Source organism: Spinacia oleracea, chromosome 3, assembly GCF_020520425.1.
Source record: "Spinacia oleracea cultivar Varoflay chromosome 3, BTI_SOV_V1, whole genome shotgun sequence".
Lineage (NCBI taxonomy): Eukaryota > Viridiplantae > Streptophyta > Magnoliopsida > Caryophyllales > Amaranthaceae > Spinacia > Spinacia oleracea.
Window position 1 is genome coordinate 64255876 of NC_079489.1, and position 19299 is coordinate 64275174.

At 40.4% G+C, this 19299-nt stretch overlaps 1 protein-coding gene across 1 annotated transcript; it reads left to right on the forward strand.

The window, feature by feature from the left end:
* The first annotated feature begins 670 nt into the window (after positions 1–670).
* LOC110774699 (uncharacterized) lies at positions 671–4903 on the forward strand. Its single transcript, XM_056839183.1, has 11 exons — positions 671–1318; positions 1417–1509; positions 1605–2288; positions 2415–2552; positions 2646–2729; positions 2935–2973; positions 3068–3569; positions 3681–3960; positions 4071–4254; positions 4340–4432; positions 4727–4903. Exons 1-11 carry the CDS (start codon positions 671–673, stop codon positions 4901–4903), a joined length of 2922 nt encoding a protein of 973 aa, XP_056695161.1.
* The last annotated feature ends 14396 nt before the right edge of the window (positions 4904–19299 follow it).

Below are 19299 nucleotides of genomic sequence, written 5' to 3' on the forward strand. Positions count from 1 at the left end.
GATTTTTAGGGTTTCACCATTTTGTTTGACAATTGTGTTGCTGATGAATTGAAAGTGAATTTTTTTCACAATTATGTTCTAATTACTTGAAGTAGCTCTTGTTAATGGAAATTTAAGTGTATATTTAATTTAGTGATGAAGTAGCTATTTTTATGGAATTTTCATATTTGGGGTTAATTAGTGGTTAATTTGTGGTTATTATGCGAATTCTATACTGTGATGTTTGTTGTTGAATTACTTTCCAAGTCGAATTAAGTAATTTGATAAGCCTTCGTTTAGGTAAAGTTAAACTGATATGAAGGGGTGCCTGATTAATGTTTAATTCGTGTGATGGCATGCTTTTAAAACTACCTTTGTTTGTTTGATTGTTGTTTGGTACTTGATCTGGTACCAAATGGAAAATATTACATATTTTGATACATTTAGGTAAAGGATATATGATTTGGTATTTTCTTTGGAACCAAACCTAAATTATCAACGTGTTTGGTACTGTTATATCGAAGGTATGCATGGTATAATGATTGGTAAAATTGTATTTGTAGGATGGTTATCAAGGGACAAAGTGGTAGCAGCAGCAAACCTAGGGTGAGTGTCACTGCTCTTTTTATGAGTGTATCGTATTTGCTGATAATTGATAGTATGTATATTGTTATACGTTTATTAACAAGATATGTATTTCAATATTGTTTTTAAGGAAAAACGCGTGGAAGTTGCTCGGAATAGTAAGCTAAAGGGCAAAGACCCTGTCGTCGATGAAGAAATGGAAGAAGATGAGGAAGGACGATCGCTGTCTGGGGATGACAGTGAAGAATCTGTTTTTGACGGGGATGCATATGAAGATGTTGAAGATGATGAATATGAGGATGAGATATATGAGGACGAAGAATTCGAGGATGAATTATGCCAGAGAACAGTGAAACGTGCGCCAAAGAAAAGGCAATCTGCTAAAAGCAGGAGGGTTATTTCATACGATGAAGTAGAGGAGGAAGAAGATATAGAAGACGAAGACGGTGAATATATGGATGGTGGGTATGAAGATGAAGGAGAGGATGTTGTTGTTCGCGTTCAGAAAAGAGGGAAGAGTTGGAAGGAGGTCGGGCAGAATGCTTTGAAGAAGAAGGCACATCTGCAGATGATGCGGAAGAGGCGTAGAGAGGATTATGATGATGTTGACGAGGGAAGGAGACCTGTGAAGAAGACGATACTTCCTGCGATGAAGCAGATGGGTAGGAAGTTTGATGAAACAGGGGTAGCAAAAGGAAAGCCCCCTGCAAAACAGAAGGCAATCAGAGGGAATAACAGGAGGATGTTTGTGCGGGTATATAATTTTGAAATTTATTCATTGTTTTTAAGGATTTTTATGGTGTAATAATGTTTTTTCTACGTAGTTGATGCTAATGTTTTTTTCATATTTAGGTACCGATTCCCAAATATCCTATGTCTAGGGGTGAGTATGCGAAGTTTCACGGCGTGGTAGTTGCTACTCAGCGGGCTAATTGTGGCCGGAAGGTACTATTGATCCTTTATTTAAAGATGAATTGTGTATTTTGATTAGGTTTTGTCAGTTGATAATTTCAATTTTTCACTTAAACTATTATGTGTAGCAACCAAGCGTTATCTGTCGCACGGATGCATTTTCTAAGATTATTGCTGCTTTTGATGAGTCAAGGAGAAGTTGCGTTAGGAAAATGGGTTTCGGGGGGATGTTGGATTTGAAAATATCCAAGCTACCTAGGCAGCTGTGCTACTGGCTGATGTCCCGGTTGGATGGGGGTAACAGTTACCTTGTTGGAGGGGACGGCCATGTGTTGCCGATAACTGCTTCCCATTGGGAATATGTATTCGGATTCCAGAACAGCGGTCTTCCGGTGCCAGTGAAGGAGTCTGATCTTCCTCCAGGCACCCTTAAAGCGATGGCCCTCAAGTATGGTGAAAAGAATACATCAACCTCAAAGAGCACAATAATCATAGCAAAATCAGTAAAGGAATTGGCAGGGCCGGTTGACGGTGAAGGAAAGATAAACCCCCTGGCTAATCAGCGTGATAGGGCCTCGTTCATGGAAAATTTCATGATTGTGTTGCTGGGGCAGATTTTATGTCCTTCTACCGATGGGGGTAACATGTCTTTAAAATTTCTAGGTGCAGTTTCCGTGGCAAAGAATGCATCACTGTACAATTGGTGTGAGTTTTGTCACACATGGCTTTTAGACTACGGAGACGCCTGTCAGCGGAAGATAGACCATCAGGGGTATGCCGCTGGGACTGGTGGTTGTGTGTTGTTTTTGCTGGTGCGTCTATCTTACTGAAATATTTAATGTATTAAATTATATAAAAGGTTAATACTGTTATTGTTGTGGTGTTAGTATCCTGTCTTATATTACAGTGCCTTACCTGAAAGTGGATTTGTTTTACAGATTTTCTACCTAGACCATTTATGCAGGCATCCTGTGAGATTGGATGAGTTTCCCAGGATCAAAGTCTGGACACAGGAGGAAGTGGATGAGGCCAAGAATCGGGATAGGAAAGCGAGTGATGATTATGGAAGGATTACGGTGGGTAACTGGTTGTTAGTCGGTCGTATTTGTCATATTAAATTTTGTATTATCTAATCTGACTGAAATCTATTCCTTTTATAATCTTTCCAGACTGTTGATGTTGTGTACGGGGATCCTCATCCCCTTTACGGCAGGGAGGGTAGACGGTCTCCCGCAGTAGAGGTTGCTGAGATGGTAGCACAGATGACTTCTTCAGAATGGAGACGCACCCTAGCTTAGGAGGTCACAGAGATGGTATGGGAAGTTAAACGCTTTCCTCAATTTTATGTTGATGTTAGTGATTAATAGCCATAAATGTTTTAGGGTTTCAAATAGTACTCATAAATGTCTTTAGGTGTACCATATGAATGATATTGATGTTGTTTGGTACTCTCTGTAGTGGGATAATTTTCAAATATTGAGTGTTAGTGATAAACAGGCATACATGTGTAACTAGTAAAAAATAGTACTCACGCAGGTCTGGAGGAGTCATGTCTGTGTGTATGAATTACATTACCTTTTTTTCTGTTTAGGTTATGGGGCAGCTTGCTCCATTATTGCAAGATCGCCGGGGCGTATCCCGTGAAAGAGGAATGAGGTCATATCATGCTACCGATCATTTGACGATAGATGTTGATGGTGTGGCTATGCCGTTGGACAAGTCTGTCAATAAGGTGCTTACAGAGTTGGATGCCGATGACGATTCCGATGTGGAGTTGCAACCGTCTGATGGGGGACGTGTATTTGTGGGCCCTCATGGGAGTGTGCCAGTTATGAATCCCCTAGACCCGGTCAGCCACGGTGATGTACCTTTGGTCCACACTGCTGTCAGCCACGGTGATGTACCTTTGGTCCACACTACTGATGATGTTGGTGTAGTAGCAACTGACCCAGAAACAAGCAAGCACCCGGTCGACCAGACACATCAGCACGGACAGGTTCAAGCTGGTGACGGGCCACCTTCAGATGGAATGTCATCGGAGAAGGTGGGACAGCTGGGTGTAGTTGAAGACAAAGAGGATGATGAAGACAATGGTGAGGAGAATGTTGAGGAGCCGGAAGAGTAGGATGGTGGCGTCAAGGATGGGGGGCCGAACAATAGGGATGATGACGATGATGAGGGACCGGCTAATGGTCCTGTGCAAGGAACGGTTGCAGCATCGCCCTTGGAGAACATCGCTCAAGAGAACCCCTCTGAAGATAAGAACAGTGAAGAGAACACCAGTCAATATAACCCCACTGAAGGGAAGACCACTGATGAGAATCTCCAAACTGATGACCAAGAACGACCACGGGAGAAATTGATCCTAAGGATTCCGAGAACAAAACCAAAAACGCGCTATCGGCAGACGCGAGTACGAATGACAAAACTTGAGAGTGACGTAGTAGCTTATGTGGAGTCATACAATCCTAAAGGGAAAGAGCAGTACGTTCTACAACTTTTACTCATGTGACACTTAAGTACGTTGTATACACTAATGTACGTTGTACATTTATGTAATGATAATCACTTGTATCTGTATTTTATGTTTGCAGGGGGGCCATGCTTATCGAGTGTGATGGTAATGATGCAAATCGGATGATGTGCTACTCGGTTGTGCGTCCTAGGGAGTACGTGCATTCCCAGTACGTTCGGGCCGTTGCAAACATATACAACAGGGAATGGGCTCTGGAATACCCAACGAATTCTCGCAGAATCATGCTGGACTCCTCATTTGCGGTATGTTCTCCTAATATTCACCATTAATGAAATAAATAAAGTAAGCGTACGTGGTTGCTTAGTTTTTTGTTGTTGTGCTTTACAGTATCAGAAATTAAAGACGAGGGAAACATATGCTGGTCTGCTGAAGAAGTGGTCCACCCCTCTCCAGAAGATTGTGTCAGCTGATATATCTGTGGTAAGTCTAATTAGTCTTTTTTACTCCATGTTTAGATGTCTGATTATATGCCAACAACATGTGTCTGACTATTTTCGGAATAATAACTGAGTGATGAGGCCGTATTTTAAGGATTTGGAAATAAGTTCCTACATGCCTTTTACGTTGAATGGTTGCTCTCTATTTGGTCAGTTCGGGATCTGTCTTCTTTTTGAGGAACGTCCTTGTACAATTTGTTATTTTAGTTTTTGGTGTATTAATTGTCCGCGACACACAGGTATGCGATTTGTAAGAATTTGTAATTATCATGTCCAGGTCTATGTTCCAGTTGTGGACAACGGACATTGGTGGTGTGTTGCTTTTGCACGGAAAGACCAGAAGATATGGTTCATTGACAACATGTATACTAATCCTGCTTCCGAGCATTATGGGGATGTTAAAAAATTGGTATCTAATCATGTGATATGTAGTTTTTACTTAGTTTTTACTTAACCTGGTTTGGTGGGAGTTTAAGAACATTGACTTCACTCATTTTATTGTACTAACATAATACGGTCTCCTCATTCCAGATAGCAGCTGTGGAGTACGTTCTACATTGGAGGGACACGCAATATAATGCAGCTCTTGTTTGGAAGTTGAAGCAAATGCATACTTGGCCCTTGGACTCCATTAGCTTCCCTGACTACAACGACAAGTACTGTTTATGCTACCTTTTCATCGTCGAGTAACCACCTTAAGTCTTACTGATATGTTTTGTTTGGCTTTGTAGTCATGCGTGTGGAATAGTAATGCTTATGGCTATCCAGGAAAGTGCAAGGGCATTTACAAAGACGATGCAAGTGGTAAGTCCTCTACTACTGTAACTGTAAGTGCTATACCCCCACACTATAAACTTACAGTTGTCTTTTCAAACTTGTTTTGGGACAGGGGGACATCAATGTAGCTCGGAAGGCACTGTTTTTGTCTCACTTGAATTCAGATTTCAACTCCTGCCGCCCGCTTCTTCCCCAAATCGTTGCAACCCACTGCCCAGTTCGTTGATGTTTGGTCGTGCTTCATCTGCTAACGTTTAGGGTTTTTAACCGAGAAAACAATTGCACACTTATCTGGTCAATTTTTGAAATGTGAAATCTGGACAATTGCACCCTTTGTTCTGCGTCGTCATATTGCTCAATGATTTCTTTCATATGGTCACAAAGATCCCCATGACCACCGATACGCAGCGCCTGGTGTAGCGATGTAAAGAAATGACGTTGCATGGATTTGAGTCGATGTATATGTTCTTTGCAATTTCGTATCCCATTCTCCATTACCTTGTTCATTTCATCAACGCCTTGCTCCACATCGTCATACCTCTGTAGCAAATCCTTGAAAAGGGTCTCAGCCCGATTATTCCCTTCCCACCTCATTCTTATCATTGTTGATTTTATGCAGTCACGTTGAGTTATTTTCGCTTCCTTGATTTGTTGCACCTTTGCATTAATTTCTTCCATGGCACGTTCTTCCGCCGTGGGTCTATGAGGGACGCCAGACCATCTTGAGTTTGCGGACGATGCCATTTTATTATCGTATTTCTCCAATACATGCACTCTATAAACGTGAATGTGTTCTCCTATTTATAGAAGACGATCCCTGGGTCCGTCCTTATCCAAATAATGTGGAAACGAATAACTACCTTTATTATTATAATGAAACTGCCTTTCTTTATGTAACTACCCATCGGGGGTATGGTGCGCAATACCCGCCTACCAAACTTAAAAACTACCACGCCAAGTTTGTCATTGTTTTATCCCCATAAAGTACCATTCCCAAGGTTATGCTGTCTCAACCTCCTAAATACAGAGTCCCAAACAATCCACACTCTCAACGATTGTTTATTAACTAAACCTTTTGTATAACACATATATGTTTCATGTATTTATGGTCCAGGTGTGATACGGAGTATTTATAAGTGTGTATATAAATAAGTTTGTATTGTTTTGTTTGAGTACATACCGGTTTAAAAAGTATACGGGAATAAATCATCGTATACCAAACCTAGTTAATTGGTAGTTTGGGGTTCCAAACGTAAAGATTTGAAGTTCATTTACTAACTTACGTAAAAACGTTGGGAAATGTGAGTCACATTAATTACTTTCAACCACTGTAAGTAATGGCTATCAACTACCTGTTCTAGTATAACTTCATTTAATCTTCTCCCTTTATACAAACTTATAGCCATAAGTGTTTTCCCCCTCACTCAAAAGCCAATTTCTCATTACTACCTTTTAGCATGAAGAAACTGAAGTCGATTTCGAGTAGGGTTGCGCAAAACCAGGTCTCTGGGACTTGCCAAAATTACCTTTCACATCCAAATTGTGTTTTTTATTTCAATCCACCAAAATCAACAAACGTCCCTGAGTTGGACTACAACAACACCTCGTACTACGTTGACATGGAAGACTTACAAATGCTTTTTCTGTTAGATGAAGCAATTAAGACGGACTTGAATTTTCAAGTTACTGCTGTCATGGACAAATTGCCGTACACCCATGAAAACTTCCCTTGTGCCATCATGGCAACAACTGAAGGGAATGCTGCTGCAGCTCACCGTCCTTTAATCAGAGACCAACCGCACATGCATTTGGGCTTCTGGAGGTTTCTCGACTGGTGCTCCAACCAACTGAGGGAACAACTTGACTGGAAGTTGTACCCAACGGAGCTTCTTGCAGTCGTTGACCCCGTCCCAGACATAGATGTCCAGGATCTACCAATTTATAACATCCCCGCCTTCGACGCACACATTTTCATTGCATCCTACTCAGACACTATTCACATTATGAGGGCGGAGGATTTTTTCTATAGCCTAAATGTCAGAGTGAGCCGGCGATTTTTTTGGGGCATGTCTCGTGCCTACACAGACATTTCTGTTGAGGGACAAAAGAAATTCGAGGGGGTACCAAATACGATCCCACGCGGTTTGATTGTGTCAATATGGAACGCTAAGTCCATGACAAGGCCATCATTCAAGGCGACATTCTTGGAACTGTTTGCAACCCACCACCCGGCTCTCTTGATTGTCACTGAAGCCAGGATAAGCGACGAACACTGTCAGGAACTGATAACTACCCTACCAGGAAAGTACGAGAGTGCAGTGTTCGATAACATAGATCAGTGTGGAGGGGTGGTTCTTATGTGGCGCGTTAACGATCTATTCGTATCTTACAAAGAAGATGATTCCACGGCAGAAAGCGGGTTGTTCAACTTCACATTTGAGGTAAAAAGCGTACAACACCCCTCTTTCTACATACTCTACTTAGATTAAATGCCCTTTGAAACGACATTGATTACCTTTACATGAAATTTGACCTTAATCTGAGAGTTTAGTACCGTAATAAGGTCGAAAAGGGTTCCATTCCCGTGCATGTAGTTGTACCTTTCTACTACTTTTCTTAATAACTTTTACGAATGTGGTACCAAACACAAACTACACTAGTATCATCTTTGCAATCCACCTTAATATTTCTGGACACTTTTAGATTGTGCGATGGCCTCTCCAAATTAATGTTGTGGGTAGGTAGCTAAGTAAGTACAAGAGTATATAAGTTCAAATGAGGACGCACCCAATTATATTCAATACGTTTCCTAATTCGACGTCTACTATGTAACTCATACTTACAATTTTGTGTACAGCCGGTGGTTTACGTGTCAAGAAAGAAAAAAGTAGCCCGTACGTCGGAGTTGGGTCTATGAAGATGGCAAGGATTGAGGGTGAGTCAACTACACCAATTATAAACAACTAAGGTTCTTATTATATTGGTTTGTATTCGTAGTCGGCTATATTCTTATAATCAGTGTTGTGTAAGCTGAAGAATTAAATTCCTTAAGTGTTGTATTATGATATATAATGTTAGAATTTGTATTAAATTGAACAAGGTTTATTTATTAGTAATGCTAGACTATCATGACAAATGTAATGTTAATAACATATTAATTGTGAACTCATATAAATTCACATAAAGTACGAATTGGCTATTTGGTACTACCGTGTGTACCAAATACCGATTACATAGTACAAATACAGTCCTAGGGCCTTACTGAAAACGACCAAAAAATACAAGCTTTTGGGAGAATTTTGCAAACCTCCTAGGGCTAAAGTAATAACACTTTCAGAATAAAAAACATAAACTTACCGAGGACACACCGATTACGTAATGTTTGTGTATCCCAAACCGCATCATTTGGTACCCATATTAGCGAAGTGTAGGTACCAATTAGCATCAAATTTCTTCACTTGCGTCGCTGTTAGAACTATCGTATTCATCAGCTGAGTCAGGGTGAAAGTACACCATGTCCTCGTCGTGATAATATATCTTAGAACATCTCGAAGCGTAGGCCAGTTCCATCTGCTGATCGTAATGAGCAGGGTAGTTATGCGTAGAGTAAAAAGGGTTTTCAAGGAGTAAATCCAACTCACTCATCGTCTCCAACCCATTCAGATCTATCATTTCGTTCTTGAAATGGAGGTAGTTGTCTTCATCGTAAGAGAGGTAGTAAAAAAGATCCTCGTTTCCGAAATTCATCCACTCGAACGTGGTCTCCCTTTCTTTGAAACCCATGTATTTCCGACCAAGCACTAGTAGGCCGAATGGACCCGACTCTGTCTCATGTACCTGTAACCTGTAATTGACCTCATCCAACCACCCTTTCAAGGGCTTGAACATCTCAAAGAATTTGACAAGGTAGCGGTAGAAAAGATCATTTTCCATGCACTTAAGGATGATTTTTTTAAGTTTGTTCAGGTTAAAACTAAAAGCCATCTTATACGAATCTAGTAAGTAATATAAAAAACAGTACGCCTCTTTCCTGAAGCGTCTTGCACTAACTATCTTGAGAGGTGTGAGGTACGGCCATTTAGGGTTGAAGTCTATTCCACCTATGGCTTCATCCCCGTTCCTGGATAGAGCTGCCAGAAGGTGGGGAAAGACAAGGCTTTCAGCCCTTTTACGTACCGTGTGGATCCCGACGACGTCCTTTACGTCGCGTTGGCCGGAATCAGCCATGACCTTTAACACTTCGTCACTATCCATTACCTTGGCCTTTCCCTTCTCCCTGGCTGTATACCTCCTAGTCCTTGGTGTTTCTTCCTGTTCAGCTGCCTTGCCTTTTCCATGACTGCAAATATATTTACACAAATGTACCATACCAAGCGATTTAGTACACACTCCGTATTAGTAAAGTACGATCGACATTAATAAACTAAAATAAATAGATGTCAATGGTGTAATATAAACATAAACACAACAAAAAAGCCGTATTTATCACATATTTGTCTTTAACAGAACAAGGTCATACATTAGCAGAAGTTACCTTTTATTTTCTTTCCGAGTAGGACCACCCGCCATGACTGGAAGTAGTTTCTTGTTAAATCTCTATAGAAAGTTGGATGCAAAATGAAATAAAACCTAGGAATGCAACAATGAATGATAGAAGTATAGAAGTACAGGATAAGGAATGCAACAATGCCTCATTTTAATTATAGAAGTACAGGATAAGGAATGCAACAATGAATGATTACCTGTGTTGGTGGTTGGGGTTTAAGTCCAAGTACAACTTTAGTAAAGGGTAGTTGGCGTAACTAGAGTATATTAATGAAAAGACATAAAATAAACTTACTTGTGTAATGTACTATTCACAAAAAATACGAGGAAAAAATACAAGGTCAAAGTATCTGAATTTATATTGTTTATGTATTATAAAATTTTAAGGGGAAATGCAATAACTACAACGTACTTTAACACCAACGTCCGTAATTAAAGTTACCAGTTGCCCTATTTATCACTAACGACTGACTGACTTGAGGTCCTCCCCTACAATCAAACCCGAAGTCCCCCTATACTGTTAATCAAAGGAAGCCTAATGCCAAAATCACCAACCCAAAACGTTTTAAAACAATGTGTAAGCAATGAAACGTCCCCAACCAGGAACCTCCTATATCATCCTCGCGAAGCAATGTACTTCTCCCCGGCTGCGGGTATGCGATATGAGTTGGATATAAATCGTACCTTTTACTTTCAGACCTATGACGAGATCATAGGGGAAGAGGAGTGGAACCCCGTTGATAGGGACACTATCGTACGGGCAATATTTTCAAAAACATCGGACAGAGAAGGATTTCCCGGTAGGTTCATGGTAACGGAGAACAACCGTGTATTACCATTCCACCTCCCCACTCCCGAAGACTCGGGTGGTCGTATTCCAGCTGGTTTGTTAGCTTACATAGAGTGGGAAGCTAGGAGTAGGGCCGAGTTTGAGGCGTTTGAGGTAATCCCTTATAATTACTTACCTTTCATTGATCCCATTCCAGTACTACATATTGACCAAACACCGGTATACACTGTACCAATCAAAAAAACCCCTATATTTTTTGGTTCTTACACCGATGGACTTCATGTCATGAAAAACTCTAACTACATTCACTCAATTGACGTTGATGTCTTCTACCGTGAAGGGAACCTGTATAAAAAGGGTTACCACCATATTCACCTGGGATCAACAGAACAATACGTCGGTCATACAACACCGACACTACTGGCAAAGGGAATGTTAGTGTTCATTTGGAATGCTAGAGGTGTAACCAGGCCTTCGTTCAAGGAACACTTCTATCGCATATTTTCCCAACTTACACCGTCCATTATCATCGTGACCGAGTCAAGAATAAATGAACCTCAACTACTGCTTATCGCACAAACACTGCCTGGGACGTACCAACATGACTTATTCGGTCCCGAAGGACGAGCCGGGGGTGTTGTTATGTTTTGGTCTGTCAACCAAGTCCAGCCATCGATTACGTACCGGCATGATCCCGTTTGTCAAATGGGGGGAGCAAAACCTAAACACCTTGCGTCGTTACAATTTCATGTAAGTGTCTTCCGTTTTACATAGACATATAGTATGAGATAAGTTTCCAAACGACGGTTTGGTACACAAACAATAACTACATGGTGTACCAAACCATTCAGTTTCGGCCATGCATTTTCGATCCATATAAAACTGATTTGACCGAGAAAACACGTATTTTGGGGTATTACTATACCAAACGAGGGCATATAAAACATCAAATGTTTGATAATGTACAAACGGGGGTTACAAGGGAGGAATGTATGTTTGTGGTTCATTGTAGCTCAATAATGTTTGATAAAACATATAACAATTTGTTCCTTTTATTCGTATGTAGGCTGTGATCCCGGGAACGACTTCCCGAGCAAAACGACGTCTATTGATGTGCTAAGCGTTGCAGACGGACAGACCCAATGAAAGGTAATATTAGCTTTCCCTAATCCATAATAACTAAAAACAGTCCCCCAATTAACGCGAACAAAACTTACGGGAATACGACACACAGATGTAATTTACATACGAAAGATATTGATGAAATTGTCCAACTCTTAAAATACGCTTTTTATTGATTATTACGATCTTTTACAAAGGAAACGTCGATTTACTTTGGGAGGAGAAAATACACAAAAACTATAAGACAAACGACGAATAATTTATACAACATCCAAATGCATGATTCAATCTTGTCGAGGCGGTGGAGGACGCGGTCCAGCCCAACATCAACAAGACGCGATGGCAGCATGTTTTCCTCTGTTATTAAATTGTGATCTTCAACCCACCGGAACCACCCACAAAATCGACATTTAAAATATAATTTATGTGGATTTGTGGTTGTCTGTGAAATCCTTAGTCCAGTTATGCAAGTGATGCATGTTGGACAACTGATCGTCTCGCACCAGAGCATCTTCCGGCCATCTACGCATCCCACGTTTGCCGGCGGTGACCTTAGGGAATTAGAACTATGAGACATTAGCCGGCGTTATTTAATTTTAAATTATTTAAAATGAGCTAGGAAGTGGCCAATTTCTTGTGGCTTATATAGCTGTGGTGGTCAAAGTCCAAGATTCTTTGACAAGCTTCCAACACTTTTGAATTTTTACTGAGGGAGGCGGGAAAATTCCCGCTCAATGTTTCAAATTAATTTTGGAATTCTCCTATTACTACGTTGTTTGGGATAGGCCATTTCGTACGTTTGGGACCTTAATTTAAAATTAGTTTTTAATGTATCGTATTTTTTATTGGTTAATTAATCGTATTGGTTAATTAATCGTATCGGTTAATTAATCGCATTCGTAAATTATTCGTATTGGTTAAGGGACTGAATGTGTACCCGGTCGAGAAGTCGCCCAAATCTCATTTGGGTCTAGGGTTGAAAATCTAACGAATGATGGTATAAATCCGACAACGCTCACAAACCTTAGTAGTGTTAAGAACCCGATAGTTGATTTCAAAAATCCATTCAATCCGATTACCTTAGATTTACCTAATTCATTCACTTAGGAGGTAATTATCATTTTATAACCACATATGTATATAATTATGTAGTAATAGTCTTACTAAGTGTAATGTATGGTCGTATGCGTACAGATCGTGGTCATCATGAAATCATAAAATTTCAATTTTCGTATTTGCATAAATTAATAACACTTGATATTTTGAATATAAATATCAGGATAACATCATCGAACATCATAACATACGTAAATTAAGACAACCATGTACTCTTACATTGTTATATTGTTACGTAAACACATTTTATTCTAAGACGTGAGAATTTTCAATTTTAAACACATATTGTAAGACATAAACACAATATATTGTAAGACGTAAACAACCTATTAATGAGGTACTAATACTAATAAAAGTTCACAAATGTAATCATTACATTTTATTACTAATATTGGGTTTGGAGTCATTTCAAATATGAGTTAACAATGTTCGGACACCCTAGTGTCGAATAGGTCACGGCAAATTAAAGACCTATAATATCCGACTTTTAACACATTACAGTACCCTACACCCTTTACCTTCAAACATATCACTAACTTGTACATAACCCTAAATTCCGATTCTTAATAGTCTACTGTTCCATACCGACAATATGAGTGTGCCAAACTACTTATGATAACGAAACCACATTTCCCTAAAATCCAATTCTTAGTGGTCTACTGTTACATACCGACAATAATAGTGTCCTATACAAGTCATAGTAACGACAACACATAACCCTAAAATCCGATTATTAGTAGTCTGTTGTTCCATACCGACAATATTAGTGTCCCAAACTACTGAATCAAACGAAAACATCACCAAAGTCGGATAAATTGTGTTCAACATTCAACTATTGATTTCACTCAACAATAAGAACAATTATGCAGATAACGTTAAATAGCAGTAGTTTGCATTTACTGGAAAAGTACTCTGGAGCGGTACCAAGTAATAAGATCAGTAAACCTGGTGGTACCAAACGACGTAATAACTTTTTAACCCACCTAGGTTGTTAGGAATTTATTTCACTACGTTTTTTCACCGACAACTTTAGTGTAGTATTCACTTCCCTTTATAGTTGACAACCTCCTTCCAGTGGGGACTCCTCAAACCAACCCACTTGTTTCTCCTTCTAGCTGTTCAAACCCTAATTGTTACCAAATTCTCCACCGGCAAACCTGCCAAAAATGGACAAAGGCAAATCTATCCTTGTTTGTGATAGCAGCCGAACACTACTCTGCCACCCAAAAGCCATAATGTACTTCGAGCAGCCAAAATCTTCAAACGGGCCTGAATTGAACTACAACACCACTTACTACTACATCGATGTCGAAGACGCAGAAAATGGTCTCCGTGTGCCGCACGCAATCAAAACTGACCTGAATATCCAGCTTTATTGTGCCGTTAGTAAGTTGCCTTACCACCCTGTTATGTTCCCTTGTTCTGTGATGGTCACCTCTGCAGGTAAAATCCTGCCTGCACACCACCCTTTAATTACGGACCACCCTAATATGCATCTTGGGTTTTGGGCTTACTTAGATTGGTGTTCCAACCGGCTTGCTGCACAAGGGTCGTGGTTGTTGTACCCGAACAACCTCCTCGCTGTGGTAGACCCTAGACCAGCTGTAGTTGTGGACGACCTCCCTGTGTACAATTTCCCTGATTCTAGGAGCCACGTTTTCATTGCATCCAACGCTCATGCTATTCATGTTATGAGTGTGGAACATACGTTTACTGTGGTGGAAATTACTGTTGTTCCAAGGTATTTTCAGACCAAACGACGGGCTTACACTGAGGTGTGCTTAGAGGGAAAGACTATGGTTGGGACGGAGGTTTCCGCCTTCATAGCACGAGGTACGGTGGTCGTTGCATGGAACGCCCTATCCATGAACAGACCCTCATTCAGAGCCACCTTCTTTGAGATGTTTGCAAGGCACCATCCATCACTCATGGTCGTTACTGAAGCCCGAATAAGTAACAACGACTGCAGGGAGCTAATTAGCAACTTACCAGGAGAATATCAATCCAAATGGTTTGAGAATCAATGCGGAGGGGTTGTCCTTATGTGGCGGGGAAACGACTTGTTACCAAATTACAATGAATCTGATTTGGGTTCGGCCAACCTCTTGTTTACTGTCTTATTTGAGGTACTTCATTTAATTTCTTATTTCGGTTCCCAACGCTTTGTTTTACACCGTCTAGTACTTCCATTAGGGTACCAAACAGGTATGCTTACTGCATTGGGTTGACTCCATAGTACCAAACAGGTGTACATAGTACTGCATTACAATGCATACCGGTATTTTATGGGTGAGTATGGTACCGTTATGGGTGAGTATGGTACCGCTACCGCTATTATTATGTCTCATACGAACTATGTAATGTAGACAATTAGAAAACATTTAAGTTGATTGTAATCGTTTATTTGATTTATGCAGTCGGTGAAGCTCCAGAAGCAACCACTTGCGCGTAAACTGGAACTGTAAGCGCCAGAGTCTGGAGCTATTATACACAATTTTCCCCATCAGTGTGTGTGTAGTACTTATTATGTAGGGTGGTTTTTACCTATACACAATTTTCCCCATCAGTGTGTGTGTAGTACTTATTATGTAGGGTGGTTTTTACCTATAGTATAAGAACTTGGTTAGGTACTAGCTTAACTACGGCGTAGTATTTATCGGCATAGTATTCATCACCATGACGTATTTAGTTATTAGGTTTGGGTAGATTTTTCTATCCTACTTCTATGGCGTAATAGTAACAAGTAAGTTATTTGTTGTTGTTCAGACATTGCCTACCTTTAGCTCGTCGGAAATGTAATAGGTGTATTTTATAGTTTCAACCTAGGCGGCGCTGCCTTCCATGTAATATTTTGCGGATGATGCTTTTCGTATTACTAGTCTTATTCTTATTCTTCATACGTATTATTCGTCTTTATTTTTTAAAAAAAGTACTGGTGTTACGACAAGATGTAGTACCCCTATAACTTTAACAAATAGTCGTTCTATAACAGATACCGCAAAAACACTAACACAAATACTGTAAAAAATAGCAAACACGAAGTAGGGTACCAAATTACCGAATTATACATGGTTTAGTACATAGAAAACACGAAGTAATTCAGAGTTCTGTGTCAATTATGAAAATTCAGTTTACGAAAGTATCTAAAGTAACCTTATTTAAGTTACGACATCCTGTAAACCCCAAATTGGGTTACAAATTGAATCATATGGTTACAGAGGAATGCACATATGGTAACACGCCATAATTCAGACTTATTGGATGGAAGTCAATCAACTTCAAATAACGTACCACAAAGGTAGATTTATTGGGTGGATTTCACCATGGAAATCAATTCTAATTCTTCGTAAGGTCATGACAACCGAGCAGGTCTTGAGTGAATACTGGATTACCACTGGCGCCATGTGTAGAATGCGTTCCACACCCACCCTCATTGACTAAAAAACCCGGATTGGACTGCAACAAGTGTTTAGTAGTTGGTTGATAACTACGGTGATCCCCATGGGAGGTTTCGTTCACAACCTGGAAACTATGCCGGTGCTGGTTATGATTTGCAGGCATACAATGAGTCCCGGCCTCTTGATAATTTCCACCTCTGTTGCTGCTGTTACTGGTGAAGTAACGAATGGAACCAGCATTCTGGGACATTTGCGACATCTGAGATATTTGCACTCCACTCAAGTTTTGCGACATTTGCACACCATTAATGTTCTGGGACATGTGTAAACCGGATAGGTTTTGGGCAATTGGACCACCAGATATGTTTTGTGACATTGATATACCACAACGGTCTTGGGACAAAAGTACGTCACCACCCTCCGGGGTCATACGAATCCCACCCACAGACATGCGAATTTCTGTCTGTCCTGAGGGAAACAAATTTGTGGCAACAACTCCACTTACTCTTCCAGATGACTGTATACATGTCAAACGCTAATAAATACAAGCTAAATGTTGTTGACAATTAATAAACATTTAATAACATGAGTGGTACAAAAGGACACGAAAAAAATCACCTGAAAGTGTTGAACAGATACCCCATTGTTGTAGTTCTGCTGAGGGTATACCATAGTCCCCCTTACTTGCCCAGCCATTTGAGGCGGGTAATCAGCACTATACCCCTGGAAATATCACAAACTCAAATCAATATTTGTTTAAATAGAATATCACAAACTCACAAACTCACATCAATATTTGTTTAAGTTTAATTTGTAGCGTATGTGATTCACTCACATATTGATCGTGGGATCCCCAACAAGGATGGAAGGTGTTTGGCGGCTGCACGTAGTTGTGTTGAGGAAGGCAAGTGTTCTGACAATTGCTGGTTTCGGGAAAGTCTTGTGGTACAACACTCTTGTTTTTCCTGACTTGCTTCCTTGCGGGGTTTTTATTCTCACCTGGTTGTAAAAATCTTTTTTCACGAGTCCTGTGAGCCTTTAAACCACCGCGCGGAACAGGATCTTTAACCATAATAGGGGGGGTAAGTGTGGTAGTATCATCCCCAACGCTGTTTGGAGGTTTGTTAACGGAGCCTGGTGTCGTAGGACCAACAATCGCCATCCTGTTCCCCCCGGAAGTCAGTGCACCAGCTTCGTTATCACCAACTGCTGAAAGAGCATCACTCTCATCAAGACGTAACACAATATTCATAATACCTTCTATGACCAAATCCAACTTCTGCTCGTAAAGTGATCCACGGAGGGCAGTAGGTTCCACCGCATTCATAATCCGGTCATAGCGCTTAACTTCTTCTGTTTTCTCGGGATCATGATAAGCAACCTTCACAAGAGTGTGCTTGCGTTGTATATCTTTCCTCCATCGGTCAACTATATATCCAGCAGGCACATTTTCCACATCCTCCACGTCCAACACCTTAATGATGTGCCTACACATAATGCCGTGGCACTCGAAATGTTTGCAGTCACACTTTGCAAAAGAGGTCTCCTTGTTGAACATCACGACGTATATACGCTTCCGGCCTGCCAAAGATATTTCCTTTCTCAAGAAATTGGACCATACCCATACTTTGTCAGACACCGTATGCTCAACCTCCACATCAGAAACTACTTTCGAAGTAATAGGTGTTACGTAACATACCCGCATACATTGGATCTGGACTTCAACGAACTTCGCATCCGTATATAGTTTCTGGAACTTCCTCTCCACAACAAACTCTCCAACCAAAGACCGAGTAAAACGACAGCAGTTCACATCAGCAGCTTTTTCATCATTGGCCCTACTTTCCATGGCCTTGCAGTACCTAGGAGCAAACTGATATAATCTCGTATTCTTCTTCAAGTACCCGTCGAAGAAACTGTTAATACTCTCAACCCTCTGAGTCGTCTGCATCCCCGCCCAAAAAATATGCTTCACATATGCAGGTATCCACATTTCTCGCTGATTATACAACCCTATACATTTAAAAAAGGTTATTAGGTAAATTAACAACAAAGGAATTGAACATGAAAGACATTCTCACCAAAGACAATGCCATATATGAAATACCTACCACATTGCACATGTAAATCAAATATTTATTGCAGTTTGGTACATAATTAAATGAAAACGTGTACCAATCCAAAATGTTATCGCGGTTTCGTATGATGTATACTTTACCATATCACGATTAGAATTAAAAGTAGTACAAAACCATGATAAATACCTACTAGCCACTTGTAGCTTTCCTTAGCCTCCTTCAACTTGAAAGTTTCCACCACTTCAGCCCAACCTTCTTCGAATTCAACAGGGGTGAAACTGTTGTATATGACATTCTGTAGGGCAACTTTTATTTGGGGAAAATCAGTCATCGAACCCAATTTTCGATTGAACTTCTGCATAATATGCCACATACACCAACGATGTCTGGTTTTAGGCATTGGCATTGCTATTCTAATTGCCTTCCTTATAGCCGCATCCTGGTCGGTCATAATAGCAGCGGGAGCTTTACCCCCCATACAAGACAACCATGCCCTAAAGAGCCAAACGAACGTTTCCGCGGTTTCATGAGACACTAATGCACATCCAAGCAAAATTGTTTGCCCATGGTGATTCACCCCAACAAAGTTCGAAAATGGCAACTCATACTTGTTTGTCAAGTACGTGGAGTCAAAACAAACCACATCCCCAAAATACTCATACGCGGCTCTGCTACGAGCATCAACCCACATTACATCCTGCAACTTCCCTGTTTTATCAAGCCGGTGGAGATGGAAAATTTTTTGATTATCCTTTGTCATTTTATCTAAATAATTTATCATTGCAACAGCATCCCCATCTCGTAGCCTCAATCGCATCCTCCTATTCAAAATATTATGCACGTCTTTTTTCGTAAAACCAATATTCTCTACACCATTCCTTCTTCCCGCTAAGTTATTGAAAATCTGAGCCACAGGTGCACCTGAATCGTGATCATTTTCAATCTGTTTCAGGATTGTCTGAGTTATTTTCCTGACCCGGAACATGGAAATATGGTTGGACTTGGTGGGAGTGGGAATGTGGTT